This window comes from Crassostrea angulata, chromosome 8 (assembly GCF_025612915.1).
Source record: "Crassostrea angulata isolate pt1a10 chromosome 8, ASM2561291v2, whole genome shotgun sequence".
NCBI lineage: Eukaryota > Metazoa > Mollusca > Bivalvia > Ostreida > Ostreidae > Magallana > Magallana angulata.
The window spans coordinates 27208437-27233426 of NC_069118.1; the positions used below are offsets into that span (position 1 = coordinate 27208437).

The window sequence follows — 24990 nt, forward strand, 5'->3', positions numbered from 1 at the left end:
CGTTTTATATAAAATATGTTATTCATGTGTATACTACAGTTTGATGCATACTTTATGTTATACAAATGAAAACTCAAAAGTCCACTTAGTGTGGCATGTTAATATGTTTCAGATGTGCACAGTCTGTCAAATATTCCAGGGATAAAAAGGAATACACGACAGTGTTACTGAGGCTTGGAATGACATCAATTGCCGGTTCATTGTGGATGACTCCATAGAACAGTTGTAATGGCCGAGCTATCACCACGCCCACTCCGATGTAAAACAGCACGATCTGGAAGGCATAGTTCATTTTGTAACAACGGCTGCATGTGGCATTTTCGTGGGCACAGGATTTCAGAATGGCAATGTTCCAAAAGGAGACACCTGTCAAAAAATTTGAAACAACAAATTGAACAAGTGAAAAGCTGTCAATGTGACAGCAAACCGGGTTTTCATTTATGTGAACTGTATCCATAATCCATGTCAACCCGTATCTAATGAAATAGAGTACCCTATATGCAATATTTTGCCAAAATGACTAAGTTCAAAAGCTGGGGTTTTATTTTTCATAAATTATCGGAAATCAAAATCCTAGCAATATGCACACCTCTGATATATGTATAATTGATCTGCAAAAGAACAACTTCTTATCTTGAAAACTGTAGGAGGAGTTATACGTATAATGCGGGTACCCTTTCGGCAGCCGCCCTCCAGCCCGCCATTTTCACCATTTTGATAACCGGATTTTTCCGTTGAAAAACCCGATTAAAAATGAACTCATGCAGTTATATATAAAAGCATAGTTATGAACTTGTCTTGGATGCAATAACATGTTAGTCAATGATGAATATCATCTAACGTTCTTATAATGTACTTTTTTTAAAAAAAAGGCATATTTATTGAGATTCTTTATCAATAATTTTTATATACAGTGAATTAGGAATTCCAACAATGACTTGATAATTTAGCCTTGTCAATTAAGAAATAAACAGGAATTTAAAAAGTTCACCGTGATATGAACTTTATATTTGATCACGTACCAACCAAGTTCATATCCTGGTGTTTTTTTAATATTGCTGTTTTTTAACTTATATTTACTTTTGAGAAAGGCAAATTGTTTAAAATTACTAATATAGCGGCGTTTTTACGTTTACAATTATGCAACTGTCAAACGATAAGCACCTGCACTAATCATTGTGACATCATAAAAAAGTCCACACAGAACTGGATATTTTCGTTATTCTATAAGAAAGCATACTTTCAAATGTAAATATTTTGATATGTACATATATCAACATTATCTGCTGGTTTACGAGCTGAGTAACTGATATTGACAAATCATATACAAAATATCAAGGTCACGCGGCACGTTCCTCAAAAACTGTCGATTATTTTTCAAATCTCCAACGGCCTGACAATACATGTATAGGATATAAAATTATTAATATTATTGAAATTATTTTCTAAATGATTACAATTTCGTATATATATATTTATATATATGAGCCAGTGTATGAGAAAAGGGGTATATATATATATATATATATATATATATATATATATATATATATATATATATATATATATATATATATATATATATATATAACATTTTTGAATAAGTTTTCCCGTTATGTCACAAATGAGATAATTTTATTACTATGCCCTGAAAATTGCTGAATCACACCGGAAACAGTTATATTGCCCTCCCGGAAACAGTTATATTTCACAGGAAATGGTTATATTGCCCTCACGAAACTGTAATATCACCATCGCGTGCAAGAATTCTGCATATTAATTACGTCGGGTTCGAAATTCAGCGACCAGTTGCTAAGCAAACGTAAACAGATCCGCGAATTTTAAACATGTCAGGCCAACGTCTGCGGTTTGTTCATCTAAATTCAGATGAACTCGATAGTTTAATTGATGAAAAAAAATACGACAAAAGTGATAAACTCAAGCGTGAGTGTTTTTAGAACATTTGCCTCTGCCTTGTGAATTAAATAAATATGTTGATAACCCGAGTTTGATTTGTTGAAAAATGTTATATAACATATATTACATGTCTTCTCGGGCGACAATACCAGAATATTTGTCCCTCGGTGACAGGAAAGCCCTGGAGTGTTATGTCGCCCTCTGCCTTCGGCATCGGACGATATAACACCCCAGGGCTTTCCTGTCACCTCGGGGCAAATATTCTGGTATGTCGCCCTCAAAGCCATGTAATATATGTATAATATATAAGAGAAATTCACCTTATTGGAGCTCGACCTTTGTTCACCCGGGGCTTGAACTCACGACCTTTGAAATCTATTCTCCTAGCAGTGACCAGCAATCGCACTAACAACTCGGCCATCTTGGCAAGACTTGCGTAGATTGCCGAGTGGTTAGTGCGGTGGCCGCTCACTGCTAGGAAAATGGATTTCAAAGGTCGTGAGTTCAAGCCCCGGCCGGGGCGGAGGTGGAGCTCCAATAAGATGAATTTCTCCGTGCTTTATGTATATCATTCACTATGGGCAGGTAAATGTCAATTTGAGAGTATATTGTATATTGCAATGTTTGTGCTAATTATATATAAGCACAAATAATTCGTTATTTTCAGTGCAAACAACACTTCCAGATATGTTGTGCATTTAGATATCTTTTTGTTATGAAAAACACTATTTTACAATGTTTCAATATTTCCATCGACACATATTGCCAAATTTAACTTAAATTCCATAAAAGTCAAGGAAAAATGAATCCCAATTTTTGCTTAAAATCAGCATATTTCATGCCATATCTAAAATTTTACATAATAGACTCATACTTTTTGTTTTATTTCCTGAAATTTTAAGATTTTTTTTGACAAGTTAATCATTACTGGAGAAAAAGTTTGAGACTTTTAAATAATTTCATTACATGTTGAATTGGTAATGGATAAGAATAGCGTTTTATCAGTGCAAAAAGGTCAAAATATTAATTAGGTGAAGATATTGTAACATTTTTCTTTATGATAATTTTAATTTTATTTATTTTAAATAGTATAAATTTGTAATTGATGCCATGGTTCATTCCGATAAAATATAGAGAGAAAACCGATTTTTGTGCAATCTGCACTTTGAGTGCAGAAAGGTCATATTAAATACATCGTAGCGCCAAATGAAGTATATAGACCCCAGAATTTTGTTTTAAATTTTGGCTAAGCTATGTGTGTAGATTTTTAAAAACCACTTTAGAAAAAAACAATTAAGACTTTTGATTGCAGGATCCAATGTCCTTAAGAGATATTTTTGAGGGAAAAAAAATTATATATCTACTTTGTGTCCATAAATTTTAAAATGCTATTCATCTGACCAACTCTAAACATGTAAAACAACCAATGTAGTTATCGATTTCTTAAAACTGTAACAAATGTCTTAGCACATATCAATTACATACAAACAATAAAACATATTAATTTTGCAATGTTTCAAGGTTAAATACTAAAAATTTCATATTCATGCACATACATATTTGTAAAAACAAGGATATATTTTATGTTGGTAAAAACAAAATGCCCATTGCTTGCATTTGAAACCATTGCGTGAATCATGCATCATCAAGTACACGTAGTCTGTAGAAATAATTTTTTCAGTAGAAAAAGAAACCATGCGATTAAAACGATTGTAATAATTACGATAATGTGTTCATATGACTCAGATAAAAGTTTCGGAAAGCTGGAGATACTAAATTATTCCCTTTCACATTGTACAAAAAAGACAGACAGTGAGTCTATCACTATGATCGTAGTCAAAACAACAGGTCTAGACATTTCCAGATCAGACACGATTTTGTATTTTTTTCTGAACGTAATTTGAAACATTTATAGAACTTTAATTGCAGCCCCTCTAAATGAAGTCCTGCATGACTATCAGATGAATTTCAAACATATTTTATTCCTATTTTCACCATGATTTATGGCAAATTAATTTTCATTATGCAAATGCGTGCAACAAATGCTCTAAAAATTGTCAAACTACCCAGATATTTAATGTCAAATATTGAAGGAAATCTGAAAAAAAATTAACTGTAGAGAGTTCTTAAACAGTTAAGGTGGTTTAATATTAACATATTTGGGCATGCAATTCTATTGATACACAATTTTGAATCTACATTAGTTTAGCATTTGAACAGTAGTAAGACAATACCTGTATCAGCTGTAGATAACTGCCTGGCTGTCCACACATAAAAGCACACAAGAGGAAGATAGTACAATATGTACTCCATCAAAATATGTGAAGCATTCTTGTCCACATTGTTCCTGCATACAGTGAAGTACACCTGCACATCTGATGTTAAATTCATCGAGGCCGTTTGGTGTAAAGACTTTTCTGGGTTTTGCCAAATGATCAAGGAAACAGAAAGCAATGCGTGCACAACAATCAAATTGTATGCTGTACTTTTATTCCTAATGAAGGATCCAGCAAGAACAACATGTGTAGTTATGATGGTAACAAATATGACGTTAGAAATCAGCGTTGGGACAAAGAAATCTCGACAGCCATCGTCCTTTGGTCTGAGACTTTCTATCTGCATTAAACGCTTGAAATACCCCAACACAGATGCACAGTACAACTCGTGCACCAGGCCAGTCGTTACTATGACTACAGTTATCACGGTATGTTTGCAGTTATCCAGCATCAAAAATAGCAGCACCAAAAAGCCGGCAGCCAGTGTCCCAAACAGAACTACCGACTGCAACATCTCCAGGGCAAAAAATGGCATCCCCATGTTGGCTTTACGTTCTCCTTTCCTTCATTCCACTTATATCGTACTTGTTTCTGTAAAAATATAAATTTATCAGCATTACAAGTACATGTAAAAACTTGTATAGTCCGACGGAGGGTGGTTTTGAAAATTTTGGCCGGATTAAGCAACATCTGGTTTGGAGGACATTTGCAAATTAATTTTACTCGTTTAATCGTCTATTCTTGCAATTTTCAATTCTTTTGAGGTATACTAGACCTCCTCGATCGTGATTATGGTGCCAATTTTCATTTTCATATTTTATTAGGAAAACTATAACTGCAATTTACCTGACACGAGACAAGTGCATGCTTCAACAGAAATTCTTAAACAAACAATGACCACGCCACAAGTCAACAGCATTTATGGCAAGAAATTAGGACTGTATTTTTGGGTGATACTTGTGTACCCTATTAATATGTTTTACGGTGCAACTGTTTGGAGGGCGAGCCCAATAGTGGGGCTAAATCAGTAAATTCCCTTTCATCTCTGGCCTGTCATCACGTATATTTTGTTTTGCTCAGGCTAAATTATCTAATTGCCGGCCCAAAAGCATTGACATAATAAACTTATTCAGAGATATTCACAGGAACGGAAAACAGATTTCTTATGAAGATTTATAATTTTTCATTTGGAAGTCTTTTGGAAAACCTCACACAATTTTCATCTGGACTTCATTCTATATCATTTGCAGTGCGAATCTCCATAGATTTTTACTTGAATTTGCGACATTCTTTAGTCGAATAAGATTGAAATATAAAAACATGTAAACAAATGTTTATTCTGGTAAGTTAATTAATTTTATGTATGACTACCGTTTTTCGATTATGCTATAAGACACGCCCATTTTGTTTAACTCACAATTTGTATTCATAATGTTATCACAGACAGACATTTGAAAATGTAAATATTGTGATAGATGAATTATATTTAACACCGGTATATTATTAACTGCACGTATTTTTTTTTAAATCAGCATCAATTGTGGGCCTACATAATCACATGTAATCATAATTTCAAACAGTTGAATCTTCACAATTAGATGATGCAAACATTTATTTCACTCATTTTTGTCTCAGAGGTCACGCAATACATATATAGTTTATATGATTAAAATACTGGATAAAGGGGTTATCATTTACCTGCAAGATTTTTTGTTTGGTGTATTAGTATCTATACTGATAAATTAAGGCATTTTGCAAAAAAAACAAAATGCCTCCACCAGAGTACTTGCTTAAACCTTTGGTATTTCAACAATTGCGTGAAGATGTCCGTATATAAGGTATGATTGAATTTTAACTAATCGAAAACCTACTTTCATTTTCCATAAACAAGCCCGAAATAGCAAAAATGAGAGTAAGGTGGTAGACACGCTTTGGCGGATCCAAGTCATGGATAGTTTCGATCAAAATATATACTTGCAATGAAATAATATTAAATGATTACGTAAAGAGTGAATATATTTACGGTGAGCCTATTTATAGAATACACAGAAGTTAAGATTTGACAAATAATGTTGAATAAATAAAATGAGTCAATTCGTTTCTTTAGTGGACAATTTTAGTTTTGATTCTCATTCGCTTGCGAAGCACGACCTATTGTGAGAGAATGGATTAAACTTTCCAGAACGGAGTAACCAAGAACGCGGATTAACTAATTAACGAAAAGTATAGGACGAGTTCTTCATGCATCGCGGGCAGATACCTTGGATCGGAATTCGATTGATACAAAAGTTAATAAAACAAATTGGAACAATTCATGCGAATTTAGCATTGATTGAAACAACTTTCCAGAACGAGGTGCCCAGAAACGGGTTGACTAACTGACATCATGACGGAAAGTGTAGGGCAATTTACCATCGAGCAGACACTTTGAATCTGACTACTTTGGTTTAAAATATGCATGCAAATGGATAATAATGCATAACCTAGCGTGTTTTAATCTCATACTTATTTATCCCACGTCAGATTTGTTCTGAACCTTATACAATTTGAAAACATTTATGACTAATGAACAGATTATTGTATTTTTCGTCTATATGGATAAATGATGTATGCATAAACGGAGAAGTTTAATGGGAATGCCCCCCCCCCCCCCTCCCTCCCTTCCAGATTGTTTTTCAAAAAAGGAGTCTTTTATCTGAAAATCTTAATTTGGACAGTAATAGGTTTATATTGCAAATTGACCTAAAGAACCAAATTTAGAACGAGAGACACTAAATACTCGTTCACTCTTTTAAAATAAATACAATTTAAAAAGTTCATTTTTTTTCAGTCAGCTGCAACAAACAGGTTTAAGGCCACGTACATGTATATATTATCCGTTTCAGTTTAGAATTTTCATCCCTGCCCTCTCCTTTAAATATCCAAAATTGCAGTTTGTTTTTTATTTCGATTTTAAAGAATAAGATAAGGAAAAAATCGGACAAAGTGTATACAAAAATGAACAAAACAAAAAAAATGGTCAAACATATTAAGCATTATATCATAAAAATGTGCAAAGTGTTAATTCCCGCGCTTGCACGGGCTATCATCTAGTTCATAAAAAAAGTCGAACTTAAATTCGCATTATTTTCATTTTCTGACCATTTATAAGATTTAAAAAAGTAAAAAGATGCTATTTAGCTCTATGGATAAACCACGTCGATTAGATACATTTCATTTTCATATATGTTGTCTCATATCTGAAAGTGAACAAAGATGACCAACAGAGTGTCGACAGATAAACTGGAAGCCATTGCACAGTCTTTGAACACTGTTGCAAAATTTCCTAAGGCCACAGTCAAAAACTAAAATGGTCTTAAATTCCCTTAAACGATTGTTGTTTACCTGGCGTGAACTCGAGTGACATTTCATAACCTTACATCAGGGACCAAATAGAGCAAAATGTTTGGGAGACTTTAATTTCCCTTCACAGAAAAATAGCGAGAAGTTTTTAAATCATTACTTGTCAACGGCAATATGCTAATGATTATCTACAAAGATTCAACCTTTAATAAATAAAATTGGCATAGAAGTCAATAAAAATTTAAAACCACCTTTAGATAAAAAAAATTATATATTATTTTTTTTATTTATTATATTAATTTTATTTGTTAATTATATATATATATATATATATATATATATATATATATATATATATATATATATATATATATATATATATATATATATATATATATATATATATATATATATATAATCCAAAATGAGTAAAGTTAATCCACACAAGTATTAAATAATAAAAAATAACAGAAAGCCGATTCAAAACTCTACCGGTTTCATTAAAATCTTCAGGAGTATTGAACAATCACCATAGATACATAAGATACATACATTTCAAATGATCATTGTGACGTCATATAACATCAAGTATATGTTGCGCTTTTCAGAGTTCATTATGACGTCATAATATAAGCGTCTTATAATAGTACGGGAAAAACATAAAATATATTCAAATATTCCATAATTGTACAAGAAAAACATAAAATATATTCAAACATTCATAATTATAATGCATTCAGTTTTGGTTTATATAATGAAATGAAATGTTTTTCTTTTGTTTCACGCTCTTTTTCGGTTGTTGCTTTATAAAATTTATAGATAGGACACACTGTAAAGTTCGGAAAAATGTTCTTGGCACAGTTTCTGAGATGTCCGCTAACAGCCGTGCACTGGTATTTTGTTTTGATACCAGTGCACGGCTGTTAGCGGACATCTCAGAAACTGTGCCAAGAACATTTTTCCGAACTTTGCAGTGTGTCCTATCTATAAATTTTATAAAGCAACAACCGAAAAAGAGCGTGAAACAAAAGAAAAACATTTCATTTCATTATATAAACCAAAACTGAATGCATTATAATTATGAATGTTTGAATATATTTTATGTTTTTCTTGTACAATTATGGAATATTTGAATATATTTTATGTTTTTCCCGTACTATTATAAGACGCTTATATTATGACGTCATAATGAACTCTGAAAAGCGCAACATATACTTGATGTTATATGACGTCACAATGATCATTTGAAATGTATGTATCTTATGTATCTATGGTGATTGTTCAATACTCCTGAAGATTTTAATGAAACCGGTAGAGTTTTGAATCGGCTTTCTGTTATTTTTTATTATATATATATATATATATATATATATATATATATATATATATATATATATATATATATATATATATATATATATATATGTATATATATATATATATATATATATATATATATATATATATATATATATATATATATATATATATATATATATATATATATATATATTAATTTTTCGATACCTATTACAGAATAATCCTCAACTGTATGTTCGTCAGTATAAAAATTAATTTATATTTTTTTATATTTTTTTTATATATATATATATTAATTTTTATTTACTGATAGCGGCATAAAACTAAAATTGTTATTTTCCAAGACAGCGTCCATCATAACACACCAACATGCCAATCATTTCTTTGTAAAGCACAGAAGTATGAATTAAAATTAAAACGCCAAGAATACATAAATACGCCAAGGCTTGCGGCGAGTGTCCTTACCTCATTCTCTATTTATGTTGTCGTTAGAAGTAAACATCGTTTTGCATTAACATTTTCAGATCTAAATAAGTACATGCAAATATTTCATAGTTCGCACTTACGTACCGGTAATTACGGCGAGTTTTCAAACCCTCGTTTCAGTTCTACAGTTCAGTGTGTTTGGTGATCTGTAGAGTGTTAATGTCTCACACCCGAATGCTACTCGTGTGAAAGTCTCTAATAACGTCAAGCTTGAATTATGAAAAGAAAACTGACTGATAAAAATGTTGGATTTTTTTCCATTTATCACTAGCTCCGATGAAAGAAATTCAAAGTCATACTTTTTTTTAAACTTTTCCCTTAAAACCAAATCATTTTAACTTCTTTTGCGTGTGTGTTAAAAAATGCATGTTATTTTGTGAGGTTTTAAAATGTGAAGTAGCAAAACAAATTAAAATGATGCCTTTAAGGCGCTCAGGCAGAAATTTGATGATCATTAATAGCCTCTAGTGCAATACATGTAGATTCTGTATAAATAAAAATCCATTTTCCTCTGATAATTCTAATGTTTATGATAAAGTATCAAAATGATTTTATAGTCATATCAAAGGTTGAGCGGTGCAGTTCTCAAACATATCCTAAACAATTGTTTTTATATATGGGATATAAACACACATGAACGTCAAACTCTGAACCCCTGGTGAGGCAAAAGAATCAACAAGGGGCCAAAGTCAAAACAATTTTAAAGAATTTTTTTTTTAAGAATATGTCAAAAATTGCATATATTGATTAAGTAGAACACTATGTTATAACGTTTCGGTTTTGTAGATACATGTATGATGAAAATGTTTTCCTTTGTAAAATTGGTTTCCCAATGTGGCCCAACCCTACTCATCAACATTTTGATTTCAGTAACAAATTTGAATCTACATTATTTCAGGTTGCTTTCACTATAGTTACAGTTATTCTACGCAAATGGTTTTTAAAAAGAGGATTTATAAGATTTTTTTCTGTATATCTTCCTATGTACCCCCCCCCCCCCCCCCCATCCATGACCAAATCCTACCCCGGAAATCATGATATAAACAAACTTGAATTTACCCTTAGTACCTGAGGATGCTTCCACACAAGTTTCAGCTTTCCTGGCTGATTAGTTTCTGAGAAAAAGATTTTTATAGATTAACTCTGTATATTCCTATGTAAAAATTCGACAACCAACCATAGTGGCCCTACTCTACCTCCGGGGGTAATGATTTTCACTACTTTGAATCTACACTACCTGAGGATGCTTCCGCATCAGTTTCAGTTTTTGTAAGTTTTTGTAGATACATGTATCATGAAAATGTTTTCCTTTGTAAAATTGGATTCCCAATGTGGCCCCACCCTACTACTCAACATTTTGATTTCAGTAACAAATTTGAATCTACAATTTTTCTAGGCAAATTGTTTTTAAAAAGAGGATTTATAAGATTTGTTTCTGTATATCTTCCTATGTACTCCCCCCCCCCCCCTTGTGACCCAATCCTACCCCGGGAATCATGATTTAAACAAACTTGAATTTACCCTTAGTACCTGAGGATGCTTCCACACAAGTTTCAGCTTTCCTGGCCGATTAGTTTCTGTAAAGAAGATTTTTATAGATTAATTCAATTAATATTTCTAATATGTAAAAATTCGACCCCAACCCATAGTGGCCCACTCTACCTTCGGGGTCATGATTTTCACTACTTTGAATCTACACTACCTGAGGATGCTTCCACATCAGTTTCAGTTTTTCTAAGTGTTTACCTGATTTTTTGATGAGTTGCGGGATTTGATGACATAAGTATTATGAGAGAGAGAGAGAGAGAGAGAGAGAGAGAAATTCACTTATCATATTATCGGACTTTTAATAGTTCTTTAAACACGTTACCTGCAGTCAATCAAAACATGCAAAGAGTATTTCTTTCGGGGACCCTAGCGGGTAAGGAACGGTAACTCTGTTAGGTATTCCTCTGTTACATTTCAGTGTTACATTCGATGTTTTTACCTATGTGTCGATTTCGGTTTGAGAACTAATCTATATTTTATTAGATATTTTAAGCATTATAGCTGCTAATTATTATGTAGATAAATTAAAATAATGTACATGTATGGAATTTTGTTTAATTTTGAACAAGCCGCTACCTTGCAGCTACCGTGTATTGTAGAAGTGCCAGCGAAACTGCTGTGTATATAACCTTATTGTTCTTGCTTTGTTTCTTTTTCCCTATTATTAAGGTCTTCCGTCTTCAGTAGAATACCTTACTGTTTTTCTACTGTTTCTCATTCTTCTATATTATTAAGGTCTTCCGTTTCCAACGGAAGACCTTATTGTCTTCGTTCGGTTTCTTTTTCCCTATTTTTTTTTTCCAACCAATTTTGTGTACGCAATTTCTCTAAAACTACTCGACCGATTTACATGAAACTTTCAGATCTGATAGATAATGATCTGAACCTTATCGGCTTGTCCAGGAGTAAAATGGCCAGACGTTCAAAACTTTGATAATTAATATCGGAAAAAGGAGAAATATTTTGAAAAGTAATGTAGAACAAAAGTTGCTCAGAATAATGTTCTTAACAATATGATACCTTAAATTGTGTTGGTGGCCCCGGTAAAGAGTTGAAGGGTCGGCCCATAAACCACAGTTGCTCAGATATCTCGAAAATAGTTAACAGTTCGTGAACACTTGTTGAACAAAATATGTTTATATTCGCGAGACCTTTTATTTGATATCATGAAAAAGGGGCTGACCCCTCAAATTAGGGACAAGAAGGGCTACTAAGTCTTTTAATAATAACTCGTTTTTGAGTGAAAATTTGATATTAATGTTAAACAAAAACAAAACACGTTTTATGCTTAATCCAATGCTGAAATCCGTTTTAAAATCGGACGATGCACTACAGAGATACTGGGGTTTAAAAATTGATTTTCCCGGAAAATTCGATTCCGCGTTCTTAGTTAAGAAAATAGGGTTATGTTCAAAGTTAAATTAACTCGTACCTAAAATAATTCGATAATTGTTAAATCGTTATTAAGGTGGCTCACTATACCGTGAAATATTTTCTCAAATCAGCAGAAAAATTACTTGATTATGATAGATATCATAACAGATAAGAGGTATTTAAGTCTATTTGGCAAAAAAAAATGTGCAATTTTGGATGAAAAATTGCATTTTCAAAATTTTAATTTAGTTAACATGAACAAAAGCTCATGTTAAGATCGAAGCTTGAATTTTTTAGTAATTGCAGATGAATATTTGTAGATGTTCCTCCACGCTTCCAAATGGGAAAAATGCAAACGGCCTAGGCTCATGCACCTGAACCTGAAAATTAGCACCAAATTTTTTCACGAAATTTTTGCATATTTTCTGTAATATCTTTTAATGTAAAAAAAAATGTTTAGACATTGAATGCAAAAGTTTAAACGGGTTTTAATTTGATATCAGTCAAAAGGAGCTGGTCCCTCCAATTAGGGACCAAGAGGGCTCTAAAGTCCTTTTATAATAACTCTTTACTTAACAATAATTTGTTCTCAATTATAGAAGCAAAAATGTTCATTGTACATATGTCTGTCTACATAATACCATACGTAAATCATATGTTACGTAAGTAGGGGTTTTAATGGGCCAAAAGTCCAAAACTTTGATCATTAATATCTAGAAAAGGAGAAATATTTTAAAAACTCTGTTGAACAAAAGTTGCTCAGAATAATGTTCTCAACAATATTCTACCTTAAAAATATTTGTTGGTGGTTCCAGTAAGGAGTTGAAGGGTCGGCCCATAAAACACTGTTGTTCCGATATCACTAGAACAGCTAACAATTCGTGAACACTTGTTGAACAAAATATGTTTATATTTGTGGGACCTTTCATTTGATATCAAGAAAAAGGGACTGCCCCTCAAATTAGGGGCATCGAGGGCTACAAAGTATTTTTATAATAACTTATTGTAGAGTGATAATTTGTTAATTATCATCATAAAAAATAAGAGCTTATAAAGCTTAATTCAAAACTGAAATCCGTTTTAAAATCGGACAATGCATTACAGAGATATAGGGGTTTAAAAATTGATTCTTCCGGAAATTTTGATTCCGCAGTCTTGGTTAAGAAAATAGTTTACATTCAAAATGAAATTAACTCGTTTCTAAATAATTCAAAATATTTAAGTCGTACTTGAACGCATTTGGATGTGGATTTGCAAAGTTCTTCCTGAAATTGATAAGGTTTCTATTAATTCGTACTTAGATTCATTCGGATTTTGTTAACTCGTACCAAGAATAATTCCATTTTTTTTTTCTTTTTGTTTGAGTTTATTTTGTTATTAATTTAAGAATACTGCTTCTTTGGGGATCTTCTAGCTTGACTCTTGACATTAACGAAAGACCCACTCGTTGCTTAGCAACGAGCTTTGCCTTTGTTTTTATCTCTTTTTTTTTCTTCCTAGACGCGAATTTTGAGGCTTCATATCGTGCTCATCTCTGAACAGTTTTTGCTAAAATTTCAGGGCTTATAGACTTTACAAAACATAATCTTAATCAATTCATAAATTTTAGAAATCCTCTTCCGTTAACGAGTTATTCCCTTTTTTAAAAAAAATTTAGGGCCTTTGGTTTCCAGACAAAGGCTCCTACACTATGATAGCAGGGAATGGGAATCCAACGAATTTGAATAACAGAGACATTGTAGTTGTGCATATCGGTTTTTGTTTTTGGATTACGTTTTAATTTAGGAAAAGGTAGAGGGTCAAATAACAGGATTCCAAAAAGTGCGAAAATTTAGACATATTTTCTTTTGTATCTTTTAAATGAAAAATATTTTGCTAAAACATATTGAATAAAAGATGTGCAAAATATCAAGGGCTTTCATTTGTTGACACCAATAAAAACAGGGTTGGCCCCTCAAATTAAGGGCCAAAAACCCCTTAAAGTCATTGCTTAATAACTCCAAAACGATTAGGATTTCAATATGGCTGGAAAAGTTGTTTGTTGGGATCTCATAAAGGTCGTTACAATGTTATGTTGTTAGTGATTTGTGTAGTATGAGTGTAAAAAGCTTTACATAGTAACATGTACCTGTTTTCATTTGGCAAGTTAACGAAATTCTTTGTAAGAAAACAACTGACATAAAGTTACCACAGGAGGCATTAATTCATAAGAATTTTTTTTTTTAGAACACATGCTTTTTTTTTGAGGAGTTTAAGTCATTGTTGTTGAGTTTTTATAGTCACAATCCTTCAAAACGGGAATCGAAAAAAAAAATCTTTTTCTTTTTTAGTAAAACAAAATACGGATTGTAAAAAAATATGCATTACATTTTAGCTATTAGCTGCATGCATTTAAAATCTACCTTGAATCAGAGCTGTGTATGTACCATTACGTAAGCTATCACTCGCCCGCGGCCGAGAAAACCGGTCACCAGGGTCGCGGCTGGACTACCTTCATGTATATAGCGGTCAGCGGTTATCTAAAAAATACACGAGAGTTGCGTCTCTCATATAAGAGTTTTTAAACCGCGAACTCAAGAATTGTTTAGTTTTAATTACACATAAAAGTTTATGGATTAAACGATTGGGTGTCAATTAAGAAACCGTTCAGATAATGAATAAAAGCAATGTCATTCTCAATCTAAAGCAATATCAGACATAGATCATTTGTAGGTCTTAAGTTAAAAATAAAGAACTTCTATTTGATAGATTTAGTCATTACACTGCAAACTTTTCAAATCTTCCCGGGTTCTGAGATGTGCGTGTGTGTGCGTTAAACCTTTACGCATTCTATCCTTCGCCCACGGCCGAGATGATCAGTCACGGCTGCACTACCTTGGGTTAAGCGGTTATCAAATACGCAAGATTCGCACACGCACACATACATGTATATGAACATGTTTGAGTTTATATAGCCGTAAATATATGAACTGTTTTAATTTTATGTTATAAAAGTTTGTCCATCTTGTATTCCTTTTATGAAACATTTGAGTGCAAATTAAAAAGTCGTTCTGAAAATTAATAAAAGCGATATTACTCCAAATCGGACACATCGTCAGACATAGGTGCATGTTTGAAATTGTGTACGGATACAACGTAATATATTTTATGTTTTCAACTATTATATTGGTTTAAGATAAAAAGGTAAATTTATTTTACTTGTACAATTGATTCAGCATTGATTTATAAGATAGCGTACAAAGTAGTTTAAAAATCAAATCAATTATAATCAAAGTCCATGTTACATGTTTGCGGTAGCTGTTGGCACGATAAAAGAGTGAGTTTTTAAACAAGTTTAGACTAGATTCTATCGGTCAAATATAAATAACTTCTGTAGTTTTTCTACATGGTCGTTCGTTTCATTATGGAAACGAACTCTTTGCTGCGTTGCCCCCCCCCCCCACCTCCCGCCCCGCTGCCAAGTGCTCGGGCTGGACTTTTTTTGGATTTGGTAAATTGGCGAAAAGATATCTAGATCTGTACATGTCGAAAATCATTTTTGGTGACTACTTCTTATGTGTAACATTTTCTACTTAACGTGTTGAATTTTCCCATCCGTTTGTTTATTCGGTCAGTCTGTGTTAATTCATTCGCCACGTGCGACTGAAAATCTTTTGCCGCTTCAGTGCACACAGCTCAGAACATATATAGCCCAAGGTCATCAATTTTTATGTAGTTGAGTAACAGTTGAAGGGTGCTTTCACTACAGTGGTCAATTGATAAACAATGAGACTATTATTCGAAGTCAATCATCTTCACATTAAAAGTGTGAGATCGTAATCTGAGAATGTGGCTATTAAATTAAGCTGTTGAACACGCTAAACTTCTATAGTTATGAACAAAATAATTTTTAATACATTACTAGAATTTGACCCGTGCGTGCACGATTTGACATTGTATATGATATCGGACATTTACGAAATAGATACATCGACACACCGTATTGTTGCCATTTACATAATAAAGCTTTAAAGCCTACAATAATGCTATTAATTTCACAACATTATGCTTAGTTAGAATAATCTAACTGTGTCTCGGGACAAGTCTATACCACAGTTAAAATGCCTCCCATATACCCGTAATGTAGCAAACAAATTGCAGAATCGCTCCGAAACGATTTTGGAGAAAAGTAATGAAGCTGCATTGAAAATAACAGTCAAATTATTCATAATAAACCATTTTAAGGCTGTAAATACCTTTCATCTAAAAATTTAATCCATATTAATGAAGTTTTCAATCGGTAGTTTACCTACAACATTTTCTTTTTGTCTTTTTCAAGACACGATTTTTATACAGGCTTTCAATCACAACACGTTTTTGTAACAAAAGCAGAACTGAAAGTTTAGTCATTACATGTATAATCGTTTGACACTAAATCATATATATTTTCAACTTGCAGCAACAACGGAAGACCTACTATTGGCTTTGCCACGAGCTCTGCTCTAGTTATGTATAATTATGTCTGCTCTGTTCTCTGTTGGCATGGGCTAGCACCGCTTGTGGTATAGTGAGAGAATGACTGAAGGACTGTGTATTCATTCAAAATGTTATGCTAACAGATTTTTTTTTCAAAATTAGAATTGAAAATCTGTTTACCTTATTAATACATTTTATTTTTTTATGATTTTCAAAAACCTTAAGAAAAAAAACACACTTATTAAATGGTGGAATTTTATACAGTTATATTGATTAAAAGGGCAACATGCTAATCTGTAGGGACATTTATCAGATAAATAAGGAAACATGAATTAAGGCAAAGAATGCTTCATTTGACTTTAGTATTTTGCTGGGCTGCAGAACTGTAGCTTTCCGGAAATATTGCCGGGATTTGCCCACCCTTGATCTATTGCCTAGTACATGCAAAGAATAAAATGAAAATATACACAGCTGTACGGCTCAGAAATACGTGCGTTCAATTTGGATTTTGTTTGGTGTTTTTAAAAACTAATTTTGCAAACTTATCCTGTTGAAACATCAGATCTCATTTTACATTGTACCACTACTGTTTTATTCGTGATTTGGAGAAATCGAAAAGATCCATAAAAAAACTCATTTATTTCTTTGCTCATTTTGCTTAAATCTGGTGCGGAATAGTTTACCCATATTGCCATTAGTTTTATGGGATGGGGAAAAGGTCAAGGATCAAACTTCTTTGGAAATCAACATGTATATACATGTAAACAGTTTTATTCTGACTCCATATCTTTTGAATCCTTTATTGATAATGTAGACATGCCTTTGTACACAGGTGGTTTTGTGGTCATGGGTCAAATTTTATTACGAAGACTCCTTGTACGCTCGTATTACATTACAGCATGTTCCATTAGCAGTATCATTATACTGCAAAAAATCAAATTGGATGCAAAGAAATGCGAACGCTAACGCCCGTTTCCCGCCTACATTTTATATCCAAATATTTCGGAATTTCTGTCAGATATTCAAAAACTAAGTTTTCTGCTAAAAAGTATATCCAAATCCTAATCAATTTATATCAAAACAAAATCTATAATAAAATTATTTATTTTTAAACAAAAGTTTTGCTAACGCGGGGTCTAAAAGAAAATTTCATTGAAATCGTCTCTATAAGTGAGGAAAATCTTATTTATCGGCCAATATGTGCATAGAAACTTAATAATAACATATTTACGATATGTATTTAAGTAAAATTTCATTTTTATTCATATCTGTTAATTAGTTTTCGAAAATTTAGAAACCCAAATTCTTTTTTGGAATGTATTTCGGTCTGTAGACATATGTCCCCCCCCCCCCCCTCCGTGAAACAACAAACCCTTTGGTAAAAATATGCTAAATAACAATGATTAAAACCCCTCAAAAGGAATTTTTGTTTCACGGGGGAAAAAGATGTTTTAAAAAACATTTCCGTTTTCCGTTATTTTCTATTATGAAATGAGCTATTTTAACCCGAAATACAAAGTTATCTCGCTTTGTTTAACCAAATCATTTATATTTAATGAAAATATACATAAATGTTTACATCTATACTTATAAATTAAGGCATTTTGCAAATAAACTATAAAACGCCTGCACCAGAGTACTTGCTTACACCTTTGGTATTTCAACACATGCGTGATGCTGTCCGTAAGGTATAATTGAATTTTAACTGATAAGTTATTATTGTGAAATTAATCAAAAACCTACTTTCATTTTCGATAAACAAGCCCGAAATAGCAAAAATGAGAGTAAGGTGGTGGACACGCTTTGGCGGATCCAAGTCAGGGATAGTTTGCATCAAAATATATAATTGCAATGAAATATTATTGAATGATAACGTAAAGAGTGAATATATTTACTGTGAGCCTATTTAGAGAATACATTAAAGTTAAGATTTGACAAACGTTGAATAAATAAAATGAGTCAATTCGTTTCTTTAGTGGGCGATTTTAGTTTTGATACCCATTCGCTTGAGAATTTTCCAGAACGGGGTAACCAAGAACGCGAATGGACTAATTGACGAAAAGTGTAGGACGGGTTCATCATGCATCGCGGGCAGATACCTTGGATCGGACTTCTATTAATACAAAATTTAATAAATAAAATGGAACAATTAATGCGATTTTAGTATTAATGAAAAGAACTTTCCAGAACAGGTTGCCCAGAAACGGGTTGACTAATTGACATCATGGCCCTATATATAGGGCGAATTAACATGTCGGTCAGGTACTTTAGACCCGACAAGTTTGGTTAAAAATATATATGCAAATGGATAATAATGCATAACCTAACGTGTTTTAATTTCATTTTATACTTTTTTATATCACGACAGATGTAAACCTTGGTTAGGTAAACCTAAGACATAAATTTGTTGAAAAGATTATTGTATTCTACGTAAATGTTTAATTATTATTAGGGATGCCCCCCCCCCCCCCCCCCAAATGATCGTTTTTTAAAAACAGTCTTTTTATCTGAAGTTCTGATTTTTTATCCCCGTCCGTTCCTCTAAATCTGCAATGCAGTTTGGTTTTTTTATTTCAAATTTAAAGAAAAATGGGACAAGGACAATACTAAAAAGGAACAAAAATATGGTTCAACATATTAAGCATTATATGATAATAATGTGTAAAGTGTTAAATCCAGCGATTGCGCGGGGTATCATCTAGTTATTATAAAAAATTAAGTTTAATTAGACAACTTTCAAAAAATGACTTTTAGTTAGACGGCTAGACAATACCATCGTTCGCAGTCCTTTGAAGACCTCGTAAGAATTATACATATTAGTGGAAAACTCCTGACATTACACAAAATTTTCAAATGAAAAGGTAAAAAACAAGAGGCCCAATGGGCCACATCGCTCACCTGAGCAACACTAGCTTTATATGGTCGTTCAAAGGATACCGTGCCATGTGGCCCCTCGGTAGATAAACCAAAAATGAATATCTAAATTATACACTTATTTTAGCATATACTTAATCTTTGACATACTTACCTTTATGGAATACCATTTTTAACGAAAACGAAATAAGATTATATGCAATATAAATAACTAAATTTTCGATTGCTGTTCACGGTTAACTTTCAGTTCCCTTTATTTAACCCCCCCCCCAATCACTTTATAAAACGATTTAAATACATGAGAGCATAAAGGTACATTTCTCCCTCCACTATTTACTAGTTATTGTATTTTATTTTTAAAAATTCCTATATGTGAAAGAAGAAAAGTGTACCTCAATGCACCAGAATAAATGCGCTCAATTCTTCACATTAAAAACATTAAACATTTTAATTGGCCTTCTCCATTATAAACGATTGTCATTTACCAGGCATGAATTCATTTCGTATGACGTTTCATATCCTTACTCACTTGATTGAAGAATAAACTTAACTGAAAAATGTTGTCACATATGTTAAAGAGCTATAATTCAAATCAATGTATTGGCAGGCATGTCGTTCTATTGTACCAAAGCCCACCCATTATTTTCATCTTTATTAAAAAACAACAAATGTCTACAAACAAAGATGATTTTCCGTTGCAATATATTTTAAGAACAGCGATAATGCTTTTCTTCTCATAATAATAATAATGTGTCAGGACTATGGAAACTGTTTAAAAGGCGTCGTTTTCATATACTTGTGTTCGAAAAACTATCAAAAAAAAAGACTGGGGGAATAAGATGGTACAACTGCCCATTTGGTTAAGTCGTAAAATACAACTTCAAATTTAACACTTTTTTCTAATTAAATATATTTGATATGTTATAATACAAGTTTACAAAAGGGTAATTTCTAACTATATTCAGTTTGAAATTTTTCAAAAAATTATCAGAAAAAAATAACAGATCCTAAAGTTTTGGTGGTATCAAACCTACAACCTAAAAACCTATGTTCTATAAAGTTACCTAATGTCTGGTGCTCTAACCACTGAGCCATTTCATTCACAACAAAGTGTGTTGTTTAAATGCTTTATGAGACGTTGGCCCCGAATTTACGGACTTGTATTATTTTTCAAAAACGTTCAACTGCTGGGCTACAAAATGACATTTTTAAAGTAAAGTGGGTCATCTCTCCACATTTTTGTTGATTAAAATCGGTTTAAATTCCATTAAACCGCATTTAGACTATAGCAAAAATGTGGAGCTCAGACCCATTCTATAAAAGAAAAGGCATTGAAGTTATAAAAATGACATTATTTGGAGGTATTGAGACACATACGCCAGTTTGAATCAACCTATTCAAGTTTTTAAGATACTTAAGGGTTACAAACCGATGTTACGTTTAATATACATTGTTTTTCATTATTTTTAAAACAATTATTAGCTTTAATGATATTTTGATTTTGCAGTATCTAATCATTCCTCATATGGGCATTTTGCACGCCTTATTGATCCATCTTCTTTGTGTAGATTTTATGCAATTCATAGTTGAAGAAGGTGCATAAGAAAGTAGTTACAGCATATTACCCTTTTGGCAAGACATTTCTATTGATCAATCAAAATTTCAGCGTCAATCGAAGAATTATAAGCAAGATACATAACTTGGTATTTCCTATTCAGAATTCACAAAAGCATGGCCTCAGTTCTGTGAGCAAAGCTCTGTATCTTGCTTATAATTCGAAACTTGACACAGCTGAATATGGTTAGTAAAGAGAAAATTGTAAACAATTAAAACAAAAGAAACATGCACTAAATTAAAAAAAAAAGAGCACAATTTATCATTCATAATATATTTATACCTATATATTTCTAGCAGCAAAAACAGTCTCCGTTTAGACTGAAAATGCAGAGCATCTTCACCAAACACGTTTCATTATAATCAACCATAACGTAGAGATCGTACCGAATTACCAATAGAATGTATAGTACTTATAATAAAATATATTGTTAGTGCATCAGATTTTGCTCATTTTGCGCACGTGAACAATTAACTCTCTGACTTACCGAAGTCTATATTTGATTCGATACGTAAAAATTCCAAAATACAGGCGATATTTCCATAAAGCATATTAAACGAAATTCAAAATAACGTAAAAACACCCGTCGGTCACGAGTGAAAATGTCAACGCATTGAAAGATTTAACCCAAATTCACTTTACGAAACCGGCACAAATATATTACATGTTTCAAGTATCCCTTCGTACGTAAAGTGTTGCACAACAGGCAAATTTATCTCTGATCCGTTTGTCATGAGTCAACATTCAAACATGGCTGCTTTATACAAAGAACTTTCGTTTTCAATAGGGAATACCGAACCCGAAGTTATAAACCGATTGACAGCGATTATCTCTTTACTTTTATTTTCGTAAATTACTCAAATTTGAAACAGAATTCGCCGATAATTTTTGCAATTTATATTTTCCTTTCCATAGGGATTATTTATGCAGAGTTACGTTGAATTTCACTCAGTAGTTTTCGAGAAGAAGATTTATTAAAATGCACCCCCTTTTTCTACAGTTTCGATGTTTTTTTTTTCGCTTTGAATAAAGATCGGTCTTTTATTTCTGCAATTTATATTTGTCTTCTCATAAGAATGCTTTGTGCCAAATTTGATTGAAATTGGCCCAGCGGTTTTAGAGAAGAAGTTCAAAATGTAAAAAGTTTACAGACGGACAGACAGACGGACGACGGACAAAATTTGATCAGAATAGCTCACTTGAGCTTTCAGCTCAGGTGAGCTAAAAAAAAAACTCTTCAAATTCTCGCAAATTAAATGCAAGATTAGAAACAAATATGTGCTTTTCAAACAAAGGAACCGATAATGACCTCATTTAAAGCAAATGTTTTGGTGAATAATCAATAACTATCTGTTGTATGTTTACTAGAAAAGTTTAATGTAGCAAGTATATTATGCGTGTTAAAGTGTACTGAGAAGCAATAAAATACAAGTGACTTTCCCGAATTCATTCAAATGGTTTGAATAAATCTAAGACTAAATACAATAAAACAAATGTACTTTTCAATGATTAAATTATTAATCTTTATAAAACGTCAGTAAATGAAACTGCTGCAATTGAATATTGTTTAGTTTGTTTTTCAAATTTTTTCACTTTCGTTGTGAGCAAATAGAAATAACCCACTAAAGTCGAAGATAAAATATTGATTGATTTGATTGATTATGATGACGTGCATTCCAAAAGCAATGCCAGTTTAAACAGGTTCTTGTAAACGCATTCCGTTTACTATACACCTACGTGTATTAAGTGTCTATGAGGACAAAAGCAAGTGAGTTGGCCCACGAGACTGCAACTTTTTTACCGTAAAGAAATTGAGGGAAAATGTTGTCGACAGGGACAATAAACATACAACATGTATGTCCAAATAGTTAGTAAAAACCTGGTAAGTTTTATTATTACCCTTTGCAGGGTCAACCCAAAGGTCAAAAGAGAAAAAAAATACCTTCTTTATACAATCAAATATTTAGGCGTATTGTGATGAAATCAATCAAAATACGTTTTAGAGTAAAACACCCTTATAACGTAGTGCCAGGGACTGGCGATTTTACTTCGTTATAAGGGTACTTCGTTATATCCATCGAGTTTATAACATGTAATAAAGTCACGGGAAATTAAAATCACTTCGCTGTACGCGTCAATTCACTATAAGCGTGTTCGCTATAACCGTGTTTTACTGTAGATACAAACTTCTCAGCTACAAAGGCTACTGTGATAAATCTATGGGGTTTTCTCCAAAGATGACGGCCAAGAGACAATGCTTTTTAAAGTGTGGATTGAGATTGAGATCACAACTACAAATTCCACATAATTGTCCATGTAGGGAACTCACGACCAGTTGTGCATGTAAGCGTTAAAGCCCCAAGTTCGGGGGAATTTAATGCAGCCACTGTATGACACACACTGCTTGTTTTAAACTCGATTTAATTGGTTTGTTATCAGAATCTGTCACCTAGCATTAGATTCAGCTGTATATAGAGCAGCTGAGTTGCAGAGCCGTCACCTCAGCACTGCTGGTATATCACTGACTTTCATTGATAAACACCAATTGCTAACTTTTTAAGTAAAATTTCTCAAATTAATAGTAATTAATTAACAGTAGCAATTATTTATCACAGCAAATACACCATATTTACATAATATTCAGTCATCATTATCACTCTCAGAGTCCGAGTCTGAACTATTCCACATCTTCAATATCTTGAAGGTTTTGCGGACAAGGTTGTTTTAAAATTAGTTTGGTCAAGGTATCCAAACCCACTTAGTTTTCCTTACCTTGGACACAAGTGGGAATAAATTTCAACACATTCTTGTTATTTCATTCAGTAATGCCACCTTGGACACAAGTGGGAATAAATTTCAACACATTCTTGTTATTTCATTCAGTAATGCCACCTTGGACACAAGTGGGAATAAATTTCAACACATTCTTGTTATTTCATTCAGTAATGCTGTAGCTTTTTAGGCAGAGCATCACTGCAGAGTCATAAATCTGACTGGATTGTAACCTTTTGTTGACAGCAGACCCTGATAAAAAAAGTTTCTCCCATGGGAGAAAAACTGGGGCTTTAAGTTTTAGCACAAGTATGCCATACTGGCCGCGGTTTTTCGACGACACTTTAATTATCATACATCTAATATGCCATATTCAAACGACACCACCGTCTAACAGTACTTTCAGTACTTTGATCAAAATCGGTACATGTATCATCTTATTATTTTTTTTTCCTTTCACACCCTTATAGCTACAACATATAGATATACACTGCATTATCAATGTATACTCACTGTCCAGGTAATGCACATACACATGAATGTGATCTTTTATCAATTATCCTAAAATAATGATAAAATCTACCGAAGGACGTATCAATATTGTTAGTAAATTATCATACGTTTCTGATCTACTAAAATTTAATCAAAGCACGTTGTAAAATGACAATCTTAGTTGTGTAGAGCACTACAGTGGAGACATTTTTCTCTATCAATCTGATTAGCACAAGGTGTGAATTCCTGCAGGGTTTCCTTTAACTGTGTGTACCTGTCATGAAATCCTATACCCCGGAAAAAATTTTTCTAGAAGTAGTAACAGTTTTGGCTTGCTTTTTACACATGTCCATGTGATTCAATAGCCCACTTACTCCGATCTAAATCAAAATATAAGCATCTAAGCTACTTTGTTACTTATAAATTTATACACACGAAAACTTACCGATTTCTCAACTGACTCATTCCCCCAAAACGAAAATAGTACGGTTCAGCTGCACAATGTATGATAGATTAAGC

General features: G+C 32.6%; 1 protein-coding gene across 1 annotated transcript; it reads right to left on the bottom strand.

Moving 5' to 3' along the window:
* LOC128157988 (uncharacterized) lies at window positions 1–24990 on the bottom strand. Its single transcript, XM_052820659.1, has 3 exons — window positions 24917–24990; window positions 4152–4784; window positions 1–366 (listed from the first exon to the last, which is right to left on the bottom strand). Exons 2-3 carry the CDS (start codon window positions 4732–4734, stop codon window positions 86–88), a joined length of 864 nt encoding a protein of 287 aa, XP_052676619.1. The 5' UTR covers window positions 4735–4784; window positions 24917–24990; the 3' UTR covers window positions 1–85.